This window comes from Cervus elaphus, chromosome 17, assembly GCF_910594005.1.
Source record: "Cervus elaphus chromosome 17, mCerEla1.1, whole genome shotgun sequence".
In the NCBI taxonomy this organism is placed as follows: domain Eukaryota; kingdom Metazoa; phylum Chordata; class Mammalia; order Artiodactyla; family Cervidae; genus Cervus; species Cervus elaphus.
In genome coordinates, this window is record NC_057831.1 from 21,044,824 (window position 1) to 21,070,939 (window position 26,116).

Below are 26,116 nucleotides of genomic sequence, written 5' to 3' on the forward strand. Positions count from 1 at the left end.
ATATATCACATTAATAATATATTAGTTACATATTTTATATATATATATAACCTCCAAATTTTAGTTAAGTGTTCATGCAGTGTTTTTTATTATTATTTCTTTGTATATTAACTATATGTATAGTTCACTGCTAAATGTGCTATAAAAATTTTTTTTCCAAACATTCAAGACTTTCCCTGCACAAAAGTTCTGTAAAATGTTCTATGGTACAATTTTCCACTGTGTGAAAATTCTCAAAAAATTGGCCAGCTCCATTTTTCTTTCCTGAAGACATCTTTCCTGGGCATCTGACCTTTTACTAAAACCCGGATTCACAGCTTTCTAAGCCTAACACCTAGCTCTGTTGTCTGGTCCTGTGACTTTCCTTTGCCATCAGACTAAGAACTCCCTTCACCCATTCTTGTATTAGATACCACTTATTCCTTTTTTTCCATCTTTCATCCAGCCAAATGTGGAGAAACCCTTAAACAGTCAGCAAAAACAAGACCAGGAGCTGGTTGTGGCTCAGATCATGAACTCCATATTGCCAAATTCAGACCTAAACCGAAGAAAGTAGGGAAAACCACTAGACCATTCAGTTCATTTCAGTTCACTCATTCAGTTGTGTCTGACTTTTTGCGAACCCAAGGACTGCAGTACACCAGGCCTCCCTGTCCATCACCAACTCCCGGAGTTTACTCAAACTCATGTCCATGGAGTGGTCTAGTGGTTTTCCCTACTTTCTTCAATTTAAGTCTGAATTTGGCAATAAGGAGTTCATGGTCTGAGCCACAGTCAGCTTCTGGTTTTGTTTTTGCTGACTGTATAGAGCTTTTCCATCTTTGGCTGCAAAGAATATAATCACTCTGATTTTAGTATTGACCATCTGGAGATGTCCATGTGTAGACTCTTCTCTTGTGTTGTTGGAAGAGGGTGTTTGCTATGACCCGTTCTCTTGGCAAAACTCTATTAGCCTTTGCCCTGCTTCATTCTGTATTCCAACGCCAAATTTGCCTGTTACTCCAGGTATTTCTTGACTTCCTACTTTTGCATTCCAGTCCCCTATAATGAAAAGGACATCTTTTTTGGATGTTAGTTCTAGACCATTCAGGTATGACCTAAATCAAATCCCTTATAATTATACAGTAGAAGTGACAAATAGATTCAAGGGATTAGATCTGATACAGTGTCTGAAGAACTATGGACTAAGGTTTGTGACAATGTACAGGAGGCAGTGATCAAGGCCATCCCCAAGAAAAAGAAATGCAAAAAGGAAAAACGGTTGTCTCAGGAGGCCTTACAAAGAGCCGTGAAAAGAAGAGAGGCGAAAGGCAAAGGAGAAAAGGAAAGATATACCCATCTGAATGCAGAGTTCCAAAGAATAGCAAGGAGAGATAAGAAAGCCTTCCTCAGTGATCAGTGCAAAGAAATAGCAGAAAACAATAGAATGGGAAAGACTAGAGATCTCTTCAGGAAAATTAGATACACCAAGGGAACATTTCATGCAAAGATGGGCTCAATAAAGGACAGAAATGGTATGGACCTAACAGAAGCAGAAGGTATTAAGAAGAGGTGGCAGGAATACATAGAAGAACTATACAAAAAAGATCTTCATGACCCAGAGAATCATGATGATGTGATCACTAATCTAGAGCCAGATATCCTGGAATGCAAAGTCAAGTGGGCCTTAGGAAGCATCACTATGAACAAGGCCAGTGGAAGTGATGGAATTCCAGTTGAGCTATTTCAAATCCTAAAAGATGATGCTGTGAAAGTGCTGCACTCAATATGCCAGCAAATTTGGAAAACTCAGCAGTGGCCACAGGACTGGAAAAGGTCAGTTTTCATTCTAATCCCAAGAAAGGCAATGCCAAAGAATGCTCAAAAATGTGTACAATTGCACTCATCTCACAAGCTAGTAAAGTAATGCTCAAAATTCTCCAAGTCAGGCTTCAACAGCACATGAACCATGAACTTTCAGATGTTCAAGCTGGATTTAGAAAAGGCAGAGGAACCAGAGATCAAATTGCCGACATCCGCTGGATCATCAAAAAAACAAGAGAGTTCCAGAAAAACATCTACTTCTGCTTTATTGACTATGCCAAAGCCTTTGAATGTGTGGGTCACAACAAACTGTGGAAAATTCTGAAAGAGATGGGAATACCAGACCACCTGACCTGCCTCCTGAGAAATCTGTATGCAGGTCAAGAAGCAACAGTGAGAACTGGACATGGAACAACAGACTGGTTCCAAATAGGAAAAAGAGTACATCAAGGCGGTATATTGTCACCCTGCTTATTTAACTTATATGAGAAATGCTGGACTGAATGAAGCACAATTTGGAATCAAGATTGCCGGGAGAAATATCAATAACCTCAGATATGCAGATGACACCACCCTTATGGCAGAAAGTGAAGAAGAACTAAAGAGCCTCTTGATGAAAGTGAAAGAAGAGAGTTTAAGTTTAATCATGAGTTTAATTTGGCTTAAAACTCAACATTTGGAAAACTAAGATCATGGCATCCGGTCCGATTACTTCATAGTAAATAGATGGGGAAACTGGGAACAGTGACAGACTTTATTTTCTTGGTCTCCAAAATCACTGCAGATGGTGACTGCAGCCATGAAATTAAAGGATGCTTACTCCTTGGAAGAAAAGGTATAACCAACCTACACAGCATATTAAAAAGCAGAGACATTACTTTGCTGACAAAGGTCCATCTAGTCAAAGCTATGGCTTTCCTGTAGTCATGTATGGATGTGAGAGTTGGAATATAAAGAAAGCTGAGTGCCGAAGAATTGATGCTTTTGAACTGTGGTGTTGGAGAAGACTCTTGAGAGTCTTTTGGACAGCAAAGAGATCCAACCAGTCAATCCTAAAGGAAATCAGTTCTGGACTGATGCTGAAGCTGAACCTCTGACACTTTGGCCACAAGATGCAGAGAACTGACTCACTGGAAAAGACCTCGATGCTAGGAAAGATTGGAGGCAGGAGGAGAAGGGAACGACAGAGGATGAGATGGTTGGATGGCATCACCGACTCAATGGACATGAGTTTGAGTAAACTCTGGGAGTTGGTGAAGGACAGGGAGGCCTGGCATGCTGCAGTCCATGGGGGCACAAAGAGTCAGACACAACTGAGCGACTGAACTGATTCCTTTTTATTATTTACTCTTATTTTGGTGAAACACATCTTCTACATAGTTTCCTGATGTATGTTTTCTTGAGACTTTGACATTTTCTTTATTACTTGCATATATGATTGATTGATTGGTCAGGCATAACATTTTAGGTTGGAAACTGTCTTTTATAATTTTGAAGGCATTGCTTCACTGTCTTCTAGCTGTCCATGTGGCTATTAAAAAGTGTGATGGCAATTTGACTTCAAACTTTCTGTATGTGACCTATTTGTTTTTTCTCTTTGGAAACTGTCAGAAACTTCTTTTTATCACAACACTCTTTCCCGCCCCCTGCCCGCCCCCAACAATGTGCCTTGCTTTAGGTCATTTTTTTTAAGTGGGCTTTTTCTACAAGAGAAACGTATTTTTCATTACTTACACATTTTCTTATATTAATTCTTTGATATTTTTCTCTCCACCATTTTATGTTTTCTCTTTCTGGTTCTCCTATTATTGACATATTGTATTCATGGGCTAAATCTCTATTGGATAAAGAAAAATGTTTCTTTCAGTCCCTGTCTCTGTCTTTTTTTTTTGTCCTGTTTTTTCACATGATGTCCTATACTTCATGTTTTAGATTTTCCACTTGTTTTTTATTTTGGCTAACATGTTTTTTTCTTTCTTGTTCTCTGATGGTTCACTTCTTTTTCATTTTATCTCTGTTTCATTCATGCAATATCTTCTGTGAGCTCTCCTTGAATAAAAAGGAGATGCTCTGTCATGTTCTTTGCTTTGATCTCCTCTATTTTGGAAGTTTTACACATTTGATACCTTATCTGTCAGATCATACTAGAGTGAATCACTAAAAAGTTAATGGAAGTCTGAGTGAAAGGCTTGAAGGTGAGCTTCCTTAGTGACTGCGTAAACAGGTGGCCAGCTGTTTTTTTTTTTTTTTTTTAATTATAGCTATAGTATTTTCTCTGGGGATGGTTCTGTTTCTGTAGAGGAGGCTCTTTTAACCTCTTGATTAAGCTGATTCTAGCTTCTGAAGGAGTCCTGGAATTAAGGGCACTTAGCTCTTATTTTCAGAGTTATGTCATTCTTGCTCTCCTCTCCCTATACTTGGAGAGTCTCTATTACACTTTTCTCATAGCATAAACTTCTGGTCTCTCGCAGGAGTTGGGGGAAATAGTTACTTGTCTACACAAGATGATGGCAGGAATCTGGGTCTCTAAATATAATGTTTAATTAAACATGATTCAGCCCCTTCTTTTCCTCTTCCTACGAGATTTCGGGCATCCTAAATTCCTGAAACTTTCTGGGACTGTGGGAGAGCAATCCTGATAGCCCTCTTGACACTCCCTCTCCCAAGGCATTAAGTCTCATCTTCCTCTTCTCTACTCAGTAATTTTTTCTTCAATCTGCTTTCTATCTTGAAATATTGTAGTTCAAGTTATAGAATCTTGAACACTGTCTCATCAGAGATGGAGTATGATTTTTCTGGCTCTTGTTTTCTTTATTTAGGGGTCTGATCTTTCTTGGGGAGAAGGGGGCTGCAATACCTCTATCTGCCACCCTCACCCGGAGAGTCTTTCATTGCCTTAATGATTTGTTTTAAAAAATTGCATTTACAGAATATATAATTTCTCAAGCACCTTTCCCTTTAAAACAAGAGCACATAAATCATTCATCCAAAGTGTTACTGAATCATAGTCTACAATTGCATATTCTAATTGTACACTAACATATAGAAATGAGCTTGTAATTAAGCACTCAGCACTGATGAATGAAAAACAATCATATTAAACATTGTTATGGGTGAAATAGAAAAAAGTAAATACAGATAACTCAAAAATAAACTGTTTATAGAAACTGTGATATATGTTGATAAGTAGAAAATATTCATCAATATTGTTAGGAATCAATACCTTATCACCTGTTTGAGATGGTCCCATGTTATGACTGAAATTACCCAACTAAAACGTTTTGGTGGGCAGGTTGTTCAGCACTAACACAATTTTTGTTTCTTATGCAAGGTGTGTTTTCCATAGTCATGGCCCTTTCAGTAATACTGTTTGGCAACAAGATTTTTGTTATATTGTTTGAGAGACTAGGTATTAATACACAATATGAATTAAGTCTTAAAAAGTAAAATCTTAAAAAAAAAAAAAAAGTAAAATCTTATAAAGTAAGTTTTCATAATAATGATTATCTTACACTAGACAAGAAGGCAATAAAAGACTTCTTTAAAAAATAGCTCTAAAGGGCTTCCCTGGTGGTCCAGTGGTCAAGAATGGCCTTGCAATGCAGGGGACGCTGGTTCTATTCCTGGTTTGGGACGATCCCACATGCCTCAGAGCAGCTAAGCCCATGTGCCACAACTACTGAGCATGTGCTTTAGAGCCCGCGAGCCTCAGGTACTGAGCCGACTGCTACAGCTACGGACGCCTGCACGCCTAGGACCTGTGCTCTGCAACAAGAGAAGCCACTGCGAGGAGAAGCCCTCCTGTGCAACTAAGAGTGGCTCGCTGCAACTAGAATAAGCCTGTGTAGAGCAACAAAGACCCACTACAGCCAAAAAATAAGATAAATAAAATAAATCCCTAATTTAAAAAAATAGCCTTAAAAGGTCCACTTAAATAATCTTGTCTAAGTTACCCTTTTTAGGGTATGGTAATTGATATATATTGTTTTAGTTTGGGATGCTCTTTAAAAACTATCATAAACTTGGTGGTTCAAACAGCAAATATTTATTTTTTTCTCAGTTTTGGAGGCTGGGAAGTCCAAGATCAGAGTGCTGGCAGGTCTGATGTCTAGTGAGGACCCTCTTCCTGCTTCACGATGGCTGTCTTCTCACTGTATCTCTATATGGTGGAGAGCTAAGAAGGGGCGCAAGTTTGTTTCCCTTCTTACAAGGGCATTAATTCCACTCAGCAGAGCACCACTCATATGACCCAATTACCTCCCAAATGTCCCACCTCCTAATACCATCACATTAGGGGTTAAGGAATTCAACACATGAATTTTTTGATGGTGGAGGTGAGGCAGAAACATTCAGTCCTAACACATAATCATTTCAGGGTCATACAGCTGCATATATCCAAACTGGAAGAAAAAAACCTTCTCAGATGTTTCTTAATTTTGAAAAGACTTTTGTATTTTCTTCAGGACATTAATAGCCATCATAATCAAAATCAGAATAAGGCAATCGAAAGGTGTTTCTATAATAAACAATTGCTTTAAAACAAATTACATATACATATTGAGAGGAGAACGGCTAACCAGTCCAGTATTCTTGCCTGGAGAATTTCATGGACAGAGGAGCCTGGCGGGCCACAGTCCATGGGGTTGCAAAGATTCAGACACGACTGAGTCAATTATATATGTATCTGATAGGTTCAGAATTCTTAGAAATCTTACAGTGCTGCTTAGGCTCTATTGTTCTTTCTTGGCTATATAAGCTAGGTATCCATCTATAAAACATTAAGCATATATATTTATTTCTTCTAATTTTACTGTTTACATTATTATGAATATAAAAATGATAATGTTAAATGTGGAATATTTTAAAAATACTGAATAAAAAATATTATTACATATTATATAGAGATAGAGGCCTTAAAAAAATAAATATTCACATGCTTTCCTCCCATCCTTTTTAATGCAGTTTTCACATGGTTGAGATCACATTGCACAGAGTAAAAGCCCAATTTTTTGAGTACTTCCTAAATGCGAGGCAACCTGCTAAGTGCTTCATAGACATTATATCAACATCCCATGAGCCAGATATTTTATTCTCATTTCATAAATTAAAAAACTAAGGACTGAGGGTGAGTTTAAATAAGTTGCCCAAGGCAATACAACTAGTAAGTGGTCAAACTGAGACTTTAGCACAAGTTAAATTCAATCTTAAAATGCATTCTCTTAACCAATATGTTTCCCCAGAGTAGGAAATGGCAACCCACTCCAGTATTCTTGCCTGGAAAATTCATGAACAGAGAAGCCTGGTGGGCTATAGTCCACAGGGCTGCAAAGAGTTGGGCATGACTGAGTAAGCATGCATGCACAGAACAATTATGTTAATAAAATTTTCTCTGTTTACCATTATAACTAACATTTCATGTCATTAACAAATCATTACAAATATCATGTAAATGAAAATTTCAAAGCTTCTAAATGATTTGGGCTCCTCATAGAAGTCTTACAGTCAATGAGTAATATTTTTAAAATCCTTGCAAATATTAAGAACAAGAACAGAATATTATTGTTGTTCAAGTTGAAATGCATTTGGTTACTAGAGACTTTGAATGTTTCTAATAAGCTTATTAGATATTTGTATTTCTAAGGAAATATATTTCTCAAATAAACATAAAGGAAATCAGAAATTATAAATGCTCTTTGGAATATGTGGTGTTACCGCCCTGATTCTGGTTACAAGGGGGAAGCATAGCCCTTGGGGTGATGGAAGACCTTGTTGAAAGACCTAAAAATATTTAGATTTGTTTTCTTCCATCATGTCAAGTCACACCAGTTTTAAAAAGTTAGTAAATCTATTCATTTTTGCCTGATACAGGTCATTATATTAATGGAGATAAGACAAATAATAGGTATTTCAATTCTTACATATAATTAATTTGTTTGAAGTTTCTAAAGATAGTTGGTTTGAGGACTTTAAAAATCTCCCTTTAAAATCTTGTTTTCAGCATTGATTTTTATGTTCAGAGAAAAATAGCAAAAGAAAAGGCATTTACTAAGCAAAGATAAACACTAACTAAACCCTTATTTTGGAGAAGGAAATGGCAACCCACTCCAGCATTCTTGCCTAGACAATCCTGTGGACAGAGGAGCCTGGTGGGCTGCCGTCCATAGGGTCGCACAGAGTCGGACACGACTGAAGTGACTTGGCATGCATGCATGCATTGGAGAAGGAAATGGCAATCCACTCCAGTGTTCTTGCCTGGAGAATCCCAGGGACAGAGGAGCCTGGTGGGCTGCCGTCTATGGGGTCGCTCAGAGTTGGACACAACTGAAGCGACTTAGCAGCAGCAGCAGCAAACCCTTATTTGAAATACCACAAAACTGAATTAACAGAGCTTTACTACATTCCCGATACCCGGTTATTCTGATTTCCTTTCTAGCAACAGTGTTTTCACTAGAGTCTATTTCATATAAAAGAGCCACTGATGCATTCGATTTGATTTATCTACTGACAATACTTCAATTATCCTCCTAGGCAAATTATATTCTTAAATCTAATTTTGGTTTAATCCTCCAAGTAATTTTAATTCATTTTCCATATATCTTGACAAAGGTAATTATGAAAGAAAAAAAAACCCATTATGGGTATATTATTATGAGATATAGAGAAAAATGTCACTTCCCAAAAGACATATACTTTGCTAGTTGGTGTTAGTGAATTACATGACCTTGAAAGGTATAAGAACGTGACAGAATGATTTATCACCTACAAGCCATTGAAGGGTAAAGAGATACATGGTTGATAGGCTGGGAATTTTGTGATTTGAGAGGTGAGTAAATGCTACCTTATACACTCTTCCTGGTAACATGGGCATTGGTTTAATGGTCTGTTTTAGGGAGAAGCTTTATCCTCTACCTCAACATTTATGTAAAATTTAAGTGGTACATAATAATATATTTATTTGAACTTGCTGTATCAGATGTCTATATTTTCCTGAATATCCTTCCTAATAGGTTTCTTAAAAGTTTACTTCTCTTTCCATAAGCTTTGCTTGAGATAACCAATCTATCATGTCCACAAAGGAAACACATTGCATTCTTTTCAGGCTGTATAACAATAAGTCTCACAATTTTACAGGAGTTGATATTTAAGAAATGAATTTCACTGGCTGAACAAAAATCATAAGTACTATGAAAGTTCTGGACTTCTAAGATTGGACAAGAATTTCAACTAGGCAAGCGCATTGTATATGCTATGTGACCATATACAGTCGAGAATGCAAATTAGCACAACCTTCCTGTAAAGTGATTAGGCAAAGGAATCAAAAGTCTTAATTGATACATCATTAGACATATATAATAAATAACAATTATAATAACAACAGAAAAGGAACATGATTAATGAGTAGGGAAAGTATTTAGTATTGCTTTACCTGACAATTTCAGGGAAAGCAGGATCTCAAGGTATATGTAAATATGCATTTGTTTGTGTGTATAAATACACAAAGACCAAAGGGTTTTGACAGTATTATCTCTCACTAGCAAAAATACTGGTGATTCTTCCTTATATTATTATGTAGTTTTCTATATCAAGCATTTAGTACTATAAAAATAAGGGAAAATATTCAAAACAGATACAAGGACAGCAGCAATGCTAACATCTTATTGAAACTCAAATTCCACCAGAGTGTACACCCTGGATTTAAATGAACTGGCAGAATCACATTATCTTTGGTCTTCTAGTGGTATCAAACAATAACAATTTGATTTCAAGGTTTCAAAAACATCACCAATACATTTTATACTAGAAGCTCAGAATACATGAAGATATCAAATCCTTGCTAAAGAATGAGTCATCTGAAAGTAACTCAAGTATTTGCAGCTTATTTTTTTTTTATTGGAGTATTGTTGATTTAAATGTTGTGTTAGTTTCAGGTGTTCAGCAAAGTGAATTAGTTACACATATAAACAAACTATTTCTACTATATTTTCTGTTTTTCTTTTCTTTCACAACCTTCTAAAAATGTAGAATCAACCAAGGGAAGTCATCTTCATTAGAATTCATTCAATTTGTAACTATTTTTAAAGTACTTGCCATGTGTCAAACATTTTTTCAGGCACTGGGGATTTTGCAGTGAAGAATATAAAGTTCTTGTCTGGTAGAGGAACAAATATTATCTTTACCATGTAATAATAAAATGCTGTGAATGAAGTAATATTCATTAATAAGGTATACTTTATAGATAGTAGAAAACAAAAGTTATAAATTTCCTGGTTAGCAAAGAAAATAAATGTATCTCCTTTATTTACTCTAGGATATTTCATTTCTCTTATTTAGTTAAAGAAACTGAAATTGCTTGATTACTTACCCCAATATTAAACATCCCTGTGAAATACTCCATATTTGCTTGAATGAACCAAATGTTGCTTAAACCTAGTTCATCACTTCTCTTCTTAGCACGAATTAATGATAATTCCTTGTTTTCTATTAGTATGACCTAGATTTCACACAGGAAACAATAGTATATTCAGTAACCTAATTTAGACATTAAAGCAAAGTTTTATTACTGTATTTACTAGCTTTAATAATGTTGATCATATTACATTGATCTTTATCATTGTGCTTCCGTGGTGGCTCAGACAGTAAAGAAACAGCCTGCAATGTAGGAGACCTGGGTTGGATCCCTGGGTTGGAAAGATCCCTTGGAGAAGGGAACAGCTACCCACTCCAGTACTCTGGCCTGGAGAATTTCAGGGACAGAGGAGTCTGGCAGGCTATACTGTCCATGGGGTCGCAAAGAGTCAGACACGACTGAGTGGTTTTCACTTTCACTTCATTTTCACTATCCTGTGCTAATAGGACATATGCCAGATAACACAGGACAAAAGTGAACAAGGTCCTCGAATGCGTGGAGCTCATAGATATGATGGTATAAGTGAGAAAGGGGATTATAGCACAGTGAGTGCTAAGTGTTTAATGAAAGACATATAATGTGTTATCAAAGCACGTAAACTTGATGACGAGGAGAGGTTTTAGTCATTTAATATTAAAGAGTAACATATTAATTGAGGCCTGCAAAATGAATAGAAATTAGCTGGAGCAATGAAGGAGTGTTTCTGGTGGAGACAGAAAGGCCCAAGGTGAGAGAGATACAGTGGGTTTGCAGAACCGAGAAGACTGGTACAGTGGGGTATGGTGAGTGATGCCAGAGCTGGGAGTGGGGAGACAGGGTGTGGGGGGCAGAAATCAGACTGCAGAGGTAGCAGCAGCCAGATCGCTCGTGATGCAAGGACGGCCAGTTGCGGGCAATGTGTAGTATGGATTGGTGGGGCCACAGCAAAAGGCATGGCAACAAGTTACAAATTTCTAATAGTAATCCAGGCCAAGGAAGGGAGGAGACATCATTGATTTGGATGAAGAAAAGTGGGCAGACTTAAGTCATTTTCATCATTCTCATTCTTAGTTTGGTCCTTATCTTGTCCTTATGTTTGTCTTTATGGAAAAATTCTGGATCTTTTTGTATAAAAAGCTTGTCAGAGGATATTTGGTGTCAAAGGTTTTTCCAGCCTTTATTCTAGCCAAGATTTTCCTTCTCCAATTTCAACATCTCTAAGTTTCCAGACCTTTTAGGAAGGGAAAAAAAGATACCAGTCCCCGATTCTGCATCTCCAGGATTCTCCTCTATGAGCTCTCTTCCTCTTACTCCAACCATGAAACTGTTGTTTTCCTTCGTGATGAAACAGATGCCTGCCTGTTTCTCTTCATATTCCTCATTTATTTACTAAGAAAGATAAAGAATAATACCTTCCACTCTCTCTCATTCTGGCCAGTCTATGAGTTCTTCCACATTTTTTTCTTCTGAGAATAATCACTTTAATTATTTTGTAATTTCCAGCAAGCTCACAAGCAAAGAATTGTAATTTGAAAAAACGACATCAAGTTCTAGCTTTTATGCTAAAAGTTGGAAGGAAATGATTTACTATGACAGAAGACTAAAAACGGCACAAACTTCTAACAAATGGTGATGGTGATTGTATAAATTACAGTACATTTACTCAAAAACATATTACCAAGTCACATTTCAGTGATGATATTTAAAACTACTTGCAATAGGAAAGAACATTTATGACATAAGATTGAGTGAAAGCAGGTGGTTCAAATTGTATTTGCAGTCTTAGAATTTGCAACAAGCATCCTTCTGAACAATGGCTTAATGAGACCATGGGGGGAAATGCATTTGATGGATCAGAGTGGTAGATCTGGGGTTCATCTTTTTCTTTAAAAAACAGTTTTACAATTCTGATACAATGACTAAAAACCAAGGCACCAAAGAATATGCTCAACAAGTTTCAGAAGCTAGTATTTCAAGTACAAAATTATGTTGACAATTAAACTGGTTTCATCATTAATTAACAGTGAAATAATTATCTTTTATAAAAAATAAAAACTGTATTGTGGCCCTACTCTTTTCCCCTAAGATTCTGAATCTTAGAAGTGTAGTTCAACGAAAAATAAAATGTCTGTGCCTCATATCTGACTTCAGTGAATGACTATCAGCTCCAAGAGGGATAAGCCAGACTCAGCTAATTGAATTGTGCAGTTTCTTATCATCTGTCATTCAGACTTTACCTGGCATGATGGCATCATGTGAGCTAGGACAATCCCAACATGGCCCTGAAAAAGGCAAGAAAAGGAACAAGTTAACTTTGGTCTCTCAGGCTTCTGTTTATTCTGAGACAACATTCTTTTTTTTTTTTTTATTAGTTGGAGGCTAATTACTTCACAACATTTCAGTGGGTTTTGTCATACATTGATATGAATCAGCCATAGAGTTACATGCATTCTCCATCCCGATCCCCCCTCCCACCTCCCTCTCCACCCGATTCCTCTGGGTCTTCCCAGTGCACCAGGCCCAAGCACTTGTCTCATGCATCCATCCTGGGCTGGTGATCTGTTTCACCATAGATAATATACATGCTGTTCTTTCGAAACATCCCACCCTCACCTTCTCCCACAGAGTTCAAAAGTCTGTTCTGTATTTCTGTGTCTCTTTTTCTATTTTGCATATAGGGTTATCATTACCATCTTTCTAAATTTCATATATATGTGTTAGTATGCTGTAATGTTCTTTATCTTTCTGGCTTACTTCGCTCTGTATAATGGGCTCCAGTTTCATCCATCTCATTAGAACTGATTCAAATGAATTCTTTTTAACGGCTGAGTAATATTCCATGGTGTATATGTACCACAGTTTCCTTATCCATTCATCTGCTGATGGGCATCTAGGTTGCTTCCATGTCCTGGTTATTATAAACAGTGCTGCGATGAACATTGGGGTGCACGTGTCTCTTTCAGATCTGGTTTCCTCGGTGTGTATGCCCAGAAGTGGGATTGCTGGGTCATATGGCAGTTCTATTTCCAACTTTTTAAGAAATCTCCACACTGTTTTCCATAGTGGCTGTACTAGTTTGCATTCCCACCAACAGTGTAAGAGGGTTCCCTTTTCTCCACACCCTCTCCAGCATTTATTGCTTGTAGACTTTTGGATAGCAGCCATTCTGACTGGCGTGTAATGGTACCTCATTGTGGTTTTGATTTGCATTTCTCTAATGATGAGTGATGTTGAGCATCTTTTCATGTGTTTGTTAGCCATCTGTATGTCTTCTTTGGAGAAATGTCTGTTTAGTTCTTTGGCCCATTTTTTGATTGGGTCATTTATTTTTCTGGAATTGAGCTGCAGGAGTTGCTTGTATATTTTTGAGATTAATCCTTTGTCTGTTGCTTCATTTGCTATTATTTTCTCCCAATCTGAGGGCTGTCTTTTCACCTTACTTATAGTTTCCTTTGTAGTGCAAAAGCTTTTAAGTTTAATTAGGTCCCATTTGTTTAGTTTTGCTTTTATTTCCAATATTCTGGGAGGTGGGTCATAGAGGATCCTGCTGTGATTTATGTCGGAGAGTGTTTTGCCTATGTTCTCCTCTAGGAGTTTTATAGTTTCTGGTCTTACATTTAGATCTTTAATCCATTTTGAGTTTATTTTTGTGTATGGTGTTAGCAAGTGTTCTAGTTTCATTCTTTTACAAGTGGTTGACCAGTTTTCCCAGCACCACTTGTTAAAGAGGTTGTGAGACAACATTCTTGTCATATAAAAAAGTGTCCTTGAGTGTAAGATAGTAAAGTCACTTCATCTTGGAAAAGCTAAAGAGAATAAAGAAGAGATACAATACCCCACCACTACAGAAATCCACAATTCTGTCACCAGGTTTGGCCTGATTTGTCACCATATAAACAAGGTTGTTCAACTGTTGCTGCTTCCTCAAAGCTCGATCACTGGACATTTTACCTGGAAAGAGATGAAGACAGTGACACATTATGTATTGCAGGGACTGGGAAAGCACCGGTGCACTAGATTAGTAGCATACAGGAAGAGCGCTACAGATGCAAGTGAATGCCGTTCCACGTGACCCACTACGAGAGGATTAGAGAACTGGAACTCAGAGGTGAAACCTCTTTTTGCTTAATTTTACTTTTATTCTTACCAAACCTTTCTTTTGGAGGAGGAAATGGCAACCCACTCCAGTATTCTTGCCTGGAGAATTCCATGGACAGAGGAGCCTGGTTGGGCTGCAGTCCATGGGGTCCCAATGGGTCGGACATGACTGAATGACTAACACAACTATTCTTTTAATTGTCACTGACAGAAAAATCTATGAAAAAAATGTCTTTAAAGAGAGGAAACAATAAGTCTAAAATTAACTTCAGTCATAAACAAAGTGTTTAGCAAATGTTACTGGAAGAATAAAAATTAACAGTAATAGTCTCTTCCCTCTATCCCTCTCAGTGACATAGTATAAAGATTATCTAATTTCAGCACATTGCTTAAATCTCCTTGGAGAAAAGAGACCTATAATAATAAAAACATTTTTATTCTCTAACTGGCACATCTGTGAACTCTTAATTCTTCTGGTTAAGACACTTGGAACACAGGTGTCACATTGTCTAAAATATATCAATTGTTATTGCATTTATAAATAAATTAGATTTTCTTATTTCTGCTTTGAAGCTTCCTTTCCTCATGAGTCAGACACAGAAATTTAATGTAATTAGAGACAGAAGATAGGGCATTTCCAAGCACAAAACGCCTTGGGCCTAGCAGTACGAAAACATCTTAACTTTCCTTTCAAAAGCCACTAGTCAAGTCCATTAAAATATCTTCAGAAGAATGAATAAAAGTATTTGTTTTAACATATTTCAAATGCACTGTTCATCAGAGCAAAATTAAAAAAATATAAGGGTAGCTTTCAGTGACATGTGTGTGTTAGTTGCCCAGTCATGTCCAACTCTTTGCGACCCCACACACTGTAGCCTGCTAGGCTTCTCTGTCCATGGAATTCTCCAGGCAAGAATACCAGAGTGGATTGCCATTCCCTTCTCCAGAGGATCTTCCCAACCCAGGGATCGAATTCTGGTCTCCTGCAGGCAGATTCTTTACCGTTTGAGTCACAGCGAAGTTCAGTGATATAGATAAAAGGAAAAATGCAGATAATCTCTTGGGCGTGATCAAAAATCATTTACAGATAACAAGTTTCCCCACTCCATTTTCACAGAAAAATAGCATGCTTTTTCATTTTGTATTTTCCTTCTTTCTTCCATTACTAAAATTAAAACATTGGGAAACTTGTATGAAAAAACAGGAAATATGAATTTAAAAAGATCTATATGAGAGAAAAAGTCATTTTTCTAAGTACTTTTCTATTTTTAATATATGCACTTCCAACTATACCCGTAAGTTCATAATTTCCTGGACAGCATAGCATATGTTATAATATAAATCTTTCTATGTCTATGAATTTGTTTCTATACTGTAAGTTTTAATGGCTGTGAAAATTTTATTAACTACCTATACCCAATTTATTTAGCCAATTTCCTATTGTAAAAACGTGGTCATTATCATACAATTGACTCATTGTGTGCGTTCTTAATTATTTAGCATGGCCTAATGTTCATTGGAAGGACTGATGCTGAAGCTGAAACTCCAATACTTTGGCCACCTCATGCGGAGAGTTGACTCATTGGAAAAGACCCTGATGCCGGGAGGGATTGGAGGCAGGAGGAGAAAGGGACGACAGAGGATGAGATGGCTGGATGGTATCACCGACTCGATGGACATGAGTTTGAGTAAGCTCCGGGAGTTGGTGATGCACAGGGAGGCCTGGCGTGCTGCGATTCATGGGGTTGCAAAGAGTCGGACACGACTGAGCGACTGAACTGAACTGAATGTGAATTTCAAACATGAAAAACATTGAAATCAATAGTTTGGTGACTTCATTTGTGAAGACCATTTCATGTACTTATTTTCATTTTTATCTGATAATATAATAGCAAACTATTTAAGCAATTAGTGAAAGCCCCTGTGGCTTTGTGGACGGCCACTCCTAAGAGGTTTTATTATGACAGTTTTTAAACACAAGGCAAAGTTGAAAGAATCAACATTCAGTGAATGACTCTGCACCCTCTACCTAGATTCTACCATTAGCAGCCTACTAGAGTTGGTTCACCACACTTCTATCTATCCTTCCCTCTATGCATCCAGTCATAAATCCACCTAATTATCTATTTTTATTATGGCAGTGTAGTTTTTATTTGGAGGAAGAAAAATAAGAACAAGGAAGAGGGAGAAGGGGCAGGAATCAGAAGGCAAAAAGGAAAAGTACTTTTGAGGCCCTTGGGAGAGTGAGAGTCACAAATGCTGCTATTAAATGGAGCCATCAAGCAGCAAACTAGCACTGCCATTCGAGTCTTTGGTATGTTTGTGGATTTCTTAACAATTCGTAGCCAAAGGATTTTCAAAAGAGAAAGTAAAAAGGAATCATCTTTTGTTAAGAATAAGGAGATAAGAAAATAAAACTTATTAGTGGAATATCTAACAGTAAGTTCTGTACTGTACTTCTACCAGATATTTAGAATGGCCTAACTTTCTCAGGTCTGCTTCAAAAGCAAATGTTGATGAAGATCTGTTTTACTTGCTAAACCTGCCTCTCTGCATATGAAGAATCTGTGCCTAAATGAAGGCAAAAAGATACCTTTCAGGGTTCTGTTTAAATACACAGACTATTAAGTTGCCCATAACATTCACAGGTTGAACTAAAAATACAGTACCATGAGGCCTAGGTGCTTTATGGACAAACAGCCTCTAATAAAGCATCCCTCCTCCCCATTCTAGTTTTATAAATATTATGAAGCTCCTGGAAACATGAATAGGATCTTAAATATGTTAAACCAGGTAAGAAAGTGGTATTTTGATTATGTTTTGTCAGATGACAATACATTAGTAAATTTGGCGTTTTAAGGGCTATAATAACTCTAATAAAGAAACTAAATAAAAAAACAAGAAAGAGGTATTTTGAGATATGGTATTCATTTAAAAATCAAATCATACTTTGTATTTAAATCCAATATTCTTGTGCCTGACACCATTTACATGTATAAAAGTATTTTTCAACTTGACTAAAAATGATGGTTCTTTAGGTGTCATCATGAAAAAACAAAACTCAAGAATCAAGTGTTTTAATATAAATGATCCTATTTACCCTGCAATGTAAATTCTTCTGCAGTAGAGTCTGTTGTCTAATTCAAGTTAGAAGGAACCTGATTATTTAGACAACTTCATCGTTTGCATTATGCAAAAAGAAATTACAAGGGTAAAGGAGCCAATTTTTAACTAAGGAAGCACCATATTAGGACACTGGTATTTTTGGTCAGTTCAAAGCATCAAATAAAGCAGGATGAAAAAAAAAAAAAAGCCATGGATGGAAAATAGGCACGGGTGCAGCCAGGACATCTGCTCAGTCTAGTGGCAGTAGTGCTCAAGATCAGGCAGCTTTTTTTAAATAAATTTTTTATTGCAAGATATTTGCTTTACAATATTGTGCTGGTTTCTGCCATACACCAACATAGGCAGCTCTTAATTTATTCTTTCTTAGTCTGAAGCAACAAAGTACCTTGAATGTTATAAATTACTGGTAAAAGGAAAATGGATGGCTGCTTGGATACATTTTAGACTTAAAAAGATTCATTTGTTTTGTTTTCTAAGTATTTCTTTGAGATGCAGCACACCACCCTCATTCTGTGAAATTTTTTTTTTAATCATTAAATATGATTAAAGGCAAAAAGGAAAAGTACTTTAGGAGTACATAGAGTATATAAAGGAGATGGCTAAAACTAATCATGCAGGGATTTTTAAAATACATTTTTGTTTGGAAAGTTATCAAATCAAGAGGGCAAGAGTAAATTTCCCCAACAGAGACACCTGTAATAGAGAGGTTGCAGAGATGGTACGACGCAACTGAATACATAGGGTGATACCGATAGGGCCTTTGGTGGGTGAGAAGGAATGTAAAAACCACAAATTTTCATGCTTTCAAGAAGCCTAACAACATTAAGACAAACATCATGCTTCACAGGGTAACAGCCAGCGATGCCCAAATTCCACCTTCTGGGTAGCTGTGGTTTTCATGCCTGGGACAGTCACCAGGCCCCAAGTATACGCCCCGCAGCTGTCTCCAGGCTGAGGACACAGCGCAAAGTAAGACATGGTCCCTGTGCTTCAGGAGTTAAGAGGGGACCTAAGAAGACGATGTGCAGGTATAAGTATTCATAATGTGCAAAGTATGTGCACTGCCGGTAAAGAACGAACTGTGTGAGACATCACTGAGGATTTTACTGAGATCTGGGGTACTTCACCTGAGTCTCTGAGGAGGAACAGAAACTTCCCAGGTAGAATGGGGAGGGAAAGCATGCTAAAAATGATACGGCAGGGACTTCCCTGGTGCTTCAGTGATAAAGAATCTGACTGCCGTTGAAGGTGACACAGTTCGATCCCTGGTCCAGGAAGATCCCACACGCCACTGAGCAACTATGCCCGTGGGTCACAAGGACTGAGCCCGTGTGCCCTAGAGCCTGTGCTCCGCAACAAGGGAAGCCACGGCAATGAGAAGTTCACACACAGCAATGAAGTGTCGCTCTGACTTGCACAACTAGAGAAAGTGTGCAAAGCAACGAAGACCTAGCACAACCAAAAAAATAATAAAATGAAATTCTTATTTTTTTTTAAAGTGTGATATGGTATACTCAGGGGAGAAACTGCGATTAGCTCACTTGTGCTTGAATATGAGGATCCACGGGAAAGTGGTAGAGCATGGGACAGACCTGAGAATTTGGCAGGGCGAGATGGGAAAGGGCACTGCTTCTTATCTTGTCTCTTTGTGCTGCAGAGAAACAGTCTTAATATATACTTAACTGGTATGCTTAGAGCTCCTTAGAGACAAGTTCTCTTTGAATAGACAGCTTTGTTATTTTTACATTATTCCATATTAAGATGTTCTTTTATACTGCTATCCTGCAACATTTTAAATTCTGGATAGAGTATATCCACAAATCAGATAGAATTATTCATAAATTTATGTGGAGCATTCAACCTCAATGGATACTAATGTCATCAAATGATTTAATTAAGAAAATGAAATTAAATAAATTGAACTCACTGAATCATTTCGAGCTCTGCTGTTCTAGACCAAGAATGCCTTTGGATCCTTATTGGATTCTTCTCCTCACTCTCCTTCCCAGGCTTCTCTCCCCGTGGCAGTCCCTGAGATGCTGTGTGCACCAGGTTCTCTCTGTGCCACCGCTCATCACTGAGGGTGATTTTCTGGAGTATATCACCAAAAAGTCCCTTCCAAAACTACCCGTGAAAATACCTGTACTTACTTAAAATACTTTTAAAGGCTCCCCTCTGCCTTATGAAAAAACTCCTAACTTCTTGGAAAGAAAGCAAGGCCTTTAACGATCTGGACCCTGTTAATTTGCCAACCTTCCTTTCTGCTACTTTCATACTATACCTTCTATGTTCCAGCCTCTCTGAACAATGGCTATAGTCCCTTGAATTTATCATCGCTGGTGAGTCGGCTGCTTTATAAATTTTGTTCTCTTTGCTTGAAACCTATTCCTCACTCCTGGCTACACTGACATGAATTCCTATTGTAATAAGTTGGTTTTTTTTTTTAAGACAAAAACAAAAAAGTTACTTTTTTAAACTCCTTGTCACTATACAAAAGGCTTTTATACCATAAAGACTGTTTTTTATGCTGTAAAGGCTGTTATTATTAACTACTGAAAAAGTTTTCTTATTTTAAAATGATTACCGACAAAGATGCCACAAAAAAAGAAAACTACAGGCCAATATCACTGATGAACATAGATGCAAAAATCCTTAACAAAATTCTAGCAAACAGAATCCAACAACATATTAAAAAAATCATACACCATGACCAAGTGGGCTTTATCCCAGGAATGCAAGGATTCTTTAGTATCCGCAAATCAATCAATGTAATACACCACATTAACAAATTGAAAGATAAAAACCATATGATTATCTCAATAGATGCAGAGAAAGCCTTTGACAAAATTCAACACTCATTTATGATTAAAACTCTCCAGAAAGCAGGAATAGAAGGAACATACCTCAACATAATAAAAGCTATATATGACAAACCCACAGCAAGCATTACCCTCAATGGTGAAAAATTGAAAGCATTTCCCCTAAAATCAGGAATAAGACAAGGGTGCCCACTCTCACCACTACTATTCAACATAGTGTTGGAAGTTCTGGCCACAGCAATCAGAGCAGAAAAAGAAGTAAAAGGAATCCAGATAGGAAAAGAAGAAGTGAAACTCTCGCTGTTCGCAGATGACATGATCCTCTACATAGAAAACCCTAAAGACTCTACCAGAAAATTACTAGAGCTAATCAACGAATAGTAAAGTTGCAGGATATAAAATTAACACACGGAAATCCCTTGCATTCCTATATACTAACAATGAGAAAACAGAAAGAGAAATTAAGGAAACAATACCATTCACCATTGCAACAAAAAGAATAAAATACTTAGGAGTATATCTACCTAAAGAAACAAAGGACCTATACATAGAAAACTATAAAACACTGATGAAAGAAATCAAAGAGGACACAAACAGATGGAGAAATATACCGTGTTCATGGATTGGAAGAATCAATATTGTCAAAATGGCTATACTACCCAAAGCAATCTATAGATTCAATGCACTCCCTATCAAGCTACCAACGGTATTTTTCACAGAACTAGAACAAATAACTTCACAATTTGTATGGAAATACAAAAAACCTCGAATAGCCAAAGTAATCTTGAGAAAGAAGAATGGAACTGGAGGAATCAAACTGCCTGACTTCAGACTCTACTACAAAGCCACAGTCATGAAGACAGTATGGTACTGGCACAAAGACAGAAATATAGATCAATGGAACAGAATAGAAAGCCCAGAGATAAATCCACGTACCTATGGACACCTTATCTTCAACAAAGGAGGCAAGGATATACAATGGAAAAAAGACAACCTCTTTAACAAGTGGTGCTGGGAAAACTGGTCAACCACTTGTAAAAGAATGAAACTAGAATACTTGCTAACACCATACACAAAAATAAACTCAAAATGGATTAAAGATCTAAATGTAAGACCAGAAACTATAAAACTCCTAGAGGAGAATATAGGCAAAACACTCTGACATGAATCACAGCAGGATCCTCTATGACCCACCTCCCAGAATATTGGAAATAAAAGCAAAACTAAACAAATGGGACCTAATTAAACTTAAAAGCTTTTGCACAACAAAGGAAACTATAAGTAAGGTGAAAAGACAGCCCTCAGATTGGGAGAAAATAATAGCAAATGAAGCAACAGACAAAGGATTAATCTCAAAAATATACAAGCAACTCTTGCAGCTCAATTCCAGAAAAATAAATGACCCAATCAAAAAATGGGCCAAAGAACTAAACAGACATTTCTCCAAAGAAGACATACAGATGGCTAACAAACACATGAAAAGATGCTCAACATCACTCATCATCAGTGAAATGCAAATCAAAACCACAATGAGGTACCATTACACGCCAGTCAGAATGGCTGCTATCCAAAAGTCTACAAGCAATAAATGCTGGAGAGGGTATGGAGAAAAAGGAACCCTCTTACACTGTTGGTGGGAATGCAAACTAGTACAGCCGCTATGGAGAACAGTGTGGAGATTTCCTAAAAAACTGGAAATAGAACTGCCATATGACTCAGCAATCCCACTTCTGGGCATACACACTGAGGAAACCAGATCTGAAAGAGACACGTGCACCCCAATGTTCATCGCAGCACTGTTTATAATAACCAGGACATGGAAGCAACCTAGATGCCCATCAGCAGACGAATGGATAAGGAAACTGTGGTACATATACACCACGGAATGTTACTCAGCCATTAAAAAGAATTCATTTGAAAAAAAGAAAAAAAGAATTCATTTGAATCTGTTCTAATGAGATGATGAAACTGGAGCCCATTATACAGAGTGAAGTAAGCCAGAAAGATAAAGACCATTACAGTATACTAACACATATATATAGAATTTAGAAAGATGGTAACGATAACCCTATATGCAAAACAGAAAAAGAGACACAGATGTACAGAACAGACTTTTGGACTCTGTGGGAGAAGGTGAGGGTGGGATGTTTCGAGAGAACAGCATCGAAACATGTATATTATCTAGGGTGAAACAGATCACCAGCCCAGGATGGATGCATGAGACAAGCGCTCGGGCCTGGTGCACTGGGAAGACCCAGAGGGATCGGGTAGAGAGGGAGGTGGGAGGGGGGTCGTGATGGGGAATACATGTAACTCCATGGCTGATTCATGTCAATGTATGACAAAAACCACTACAATATTGTAAAGTAATTAGCCTCCAACCAATAAAAATAAATGAAAAAAAAATTAAATGATTACCAAGGCATTATTCATTATACCAACTACCCCAAAAAGGACTGTTAGCTGAAATTGCTTCTGTTTACATGAAATAGATACAGATGATTTTTTCTGGAATTACATACATTTGGGCCCAATTAAATGGAAAGACGATTAGGAGACTGACAGGCACATAACACATGCTCAATAAAAGTTTAATGAATGAATTTTCTCTATAATCATGACTTAAATAGCATTTTAAGGCAGTTAACTTTTGAAGGTACTAAGTATGAAAACAAATTCAATCATATTTGAAAGTATACTGTACTGAAATAGGAAAATGGAGTCAACTATGAAACAGTGTTTCAGGTGGGGATGGAAAAGTTTCTGAAAACTTTTAAGAGGAAATAAGAAAGCTGTCATTTAAAGCTATACCAAAAACTAGAAAAGCGTGAATACAATTCCTAAAGAAATGCCTGAGAAAATGCATGAAACTAAGCAGCAACATAAAGTTTATACTTTAGGTTAGGGCAAACTTGCTTAAATTTTGGAAATGACTTGTTGGAAATACTGAAAATTTATAATTGTCTGAATTTGCAGTTTTTAAAGCCAGTTGCAGGTTTCACTAATCCTCTTGACCATACTTACCTCAGAGTGACAATATTCTTGTACCAATAGATACTAATCATCTATTACCTTTGCCCTCTGTCTCCCACCTCCAGCCCATTCACACATCTCACAGTGCAGTCTATGAAATCAACAACAGTGTATCAGTGTGATGGCATTTTCACTCTGATAGTTTTGTTATAGATATTATTAGAGCAATAATTATTAGTTAGAAATTCAAAATGCTAAATGAAACAGATTTATTCTTCTCTAAATTGAGGAATATTGACCTCATAAAGTATCTTTCTTAATCAATCATTTAACCATCAAATCAACCAACTAAACTGACCTACACAGACTTGTTCTAGACAATGTGAGGGACACAAAGATGCCTATCCCTTGATTTCTGTCCTTAATGAACTTACACCTTATTTAAAATAGTACAAAAACCATTACACTTGGCCTTAGGAGATGAATATTATTAACCACATTGTACAATAATTTTATGACATTTTAACAGCCCTAACTTAAAAAATTCATACTTCTTTCATTAAAGCTTCTAAATGATTGATAACAGTTTCTGTTTATATGATGCTTTGCAGTTGATTAAGCACTTGCATATTTGATATAGCATCTAACTTCAAGACTGTCAGGTTGTCAGGTGGATAACCTGTTCCTTTTTTCACAAATGAGGACACAGCACTGAAGAGATTGCCCAGACTTAGCACTTGCTTAAAGACACACAGCTGATAGGCAGAGAAGGTGGGTTTTTAACCAGGGATTTCTAACTTTAGGTTCAGTCTTCTTTCCAATAGGGTTCCGTTTCTTACACAGATGAGTTTGTGATTTCAGAATCTCAGGACTGGTTCCTTTTCTTACGTGTTCAAGGAAACAAGGTATTTTCTAGTACAGAAATGAGGGAAGCCTCCAACAATCATATCTTAGGGAAAAAAGGTTAATTCTTCAGAATCAGTCATAAAATGTATTTTATTTCAGTTTTCCTCTAAATAAAATTTCCCAAAAGCAGGCTTACCAGTAAAAAGGATCAATTTAAGTTCTGAATGTCAATGTTGCGGAATACATCACTAAGGTGTTATCTGGAGGTCTCGTCATAAGTCACTCTGTTTAGTGAGCTGGCCTTTGGTTGTCACCCTTTCCAGAAAAAGACTGTTTCCTCACCTTGTACTGTAGCAACCTTTTAACTTTTATAAAAAAGTGACATTGGGAGGCTGAGCAATCAATCTGTTGCAAAATCGGATTATCCAGGAGAAAAAAAAAAAGAAAACAGATTGGGATGATCTTTCATGTTATAGTACTATAGATGCTGACAAATATAGCATGCACTTTCACCCTTCTATATCTAATTCCAGAGCATCTTTTAAAAAAAATAACTACTAAAAGTATTCAAGCAAGATGCAGAATTGAGGGATGAAAATCGAAGAAAGTATAGCCACATCATTTGCCAAATCAAAACTTCAGTTTTGTTTATAAAAGAGCTTACATACATTGAATAGTGGACATTTTTTTAAAAAATTCTTATTGCTGCTATTTTCTTCTCTAAGATGAATAAAACTTTTGACTTCAGACTACCACAGTTAATTGAACACATATATTTTCATTTCATTCAAATGTTATTTACACCACACAAAATAAACATTTCCTTGCCCTGGAATTTAGCTTAAAAAAAAAAATTCACAATATTTCCAAGTTGCCCACAAGACCAAATTGAAATGCTTTAGAACAACAAAAGTTAACTCTAGAATACAGGTATTTATTACTTTTCCAGGGGATTAAATTAACAACAGTAAGGGCTTTTAATACTTTCATTCAAGTAATCCTCAATGTGACTTTTCATTCAATGTGTTTCACTGTATTTAGGTTAAATGATACACTAGTAACCTGAACAGTGAGTGTTAACTTTCCTGAAGGTAAACTTTCCTATTTTTCAAAAATAGCTTCTCTTGTGCATAGTATTCTAACTTCTACTATGATACGACCCATAGGTTTTCTTGTTTGGTTTTTTTCAAATATTTCATTTTGATTAAAAAAATGAAAATGGTGTGTATCTAAGGTGGCATGGTCCCAAATTCTTTTATAATATTAATACTACATTAAGAGACAGTATTTCTATCAAGAGGTGGCATCTATGTCTGTTCCCTTGAATTGAGCTCCATGCAGATTTGACTGGTATAACCGAGAAGAAACACTGTGCACATTTCTGGCTGCTTCCACATCCTATCTTTTGAGACACTTGCTCTCGGAACACAGAACCACACTTTAGGAAGCCAGCTCTCCCCAGCTGACGATGTATGAACAAACAGCTTCTCCTACCACGTCCTACCTGAGCTGTGCGTGTAGGTGTTCACTTGCTCAATTGTGTCCGACTCTTTGTGGCCACATAAACCGTAGCCCACCAGACTCCTCTGCTCATAGAATTTTCCAAACAAGACTACTGGAGTGGGGTGCCATTTCCTACTCCAGGAGATCTTCCTGACCCAGGGATCAAATCTGCATCTCCTCCGTTTGCAGGCGGACTCATCACCGCTAGCACCAACTGAGATGACCTTCTGAGTTGAGGATTTGTGAATAAAAGAGATAAGTGTTGTTTCAATTCACTGAGCTTGCTGGTACATTTATGCAGCTACAGATCATCTGAATGACATCCTAACATTGGGCTTGTGAGGATTATCATAATTGAACAGTATTTATTAAGGCATCTGCCTAAACATGAACTGTGGAGTTGGAAAAGACTTGAGAGTCCCTTGGACTGCAAAGAGATCAAACCAGTCAATCCTAAAGGAAATCAATCCTGAATAATCATTGGAGGGACTGATGCTGAGGCTGAAGCTCCAACACTTTGGCCACCTAATGCAAAGAGCTGATTCACTGACAAAGACCCTGA

General features: G+C 37.1%; 1 protein-coding gene across 5 annotated transcripts in view; it reads right to left on the reverse strand.

Moving 5' to 3' along the window:
• GSTCD (glutathione S-transferase C-terminal domain containing) overlaps positions 1-26,116 on the reverse strand; it is a 127,719-nt gene that overhangs the window by 17,071 nt on the left and 84,532 nt on the right. For all 5 annotated transcript variants that reach the window (XM_043870903.1, XM_043870904.1, XM_043870905.1 and 2 more), the window contains exons 6-8: positions 14,025-14,140; positions 12,427-12,471; positions 10,166-10,294 (exon numbers count right to left, since the gene is read on the reverse strand). In XM_043870903.1, the coding sequence (XP_043726838.1) occupies positions 10,166-10,294; positions 12,427-12,471; positions 14,025-14,140 (290 nt within the window). The remainder of the gene's footprint in view (positions 1-10,165; positions 10,295-12,426; positions 12,472-14,024; positions 14,141-26,116) is intronic.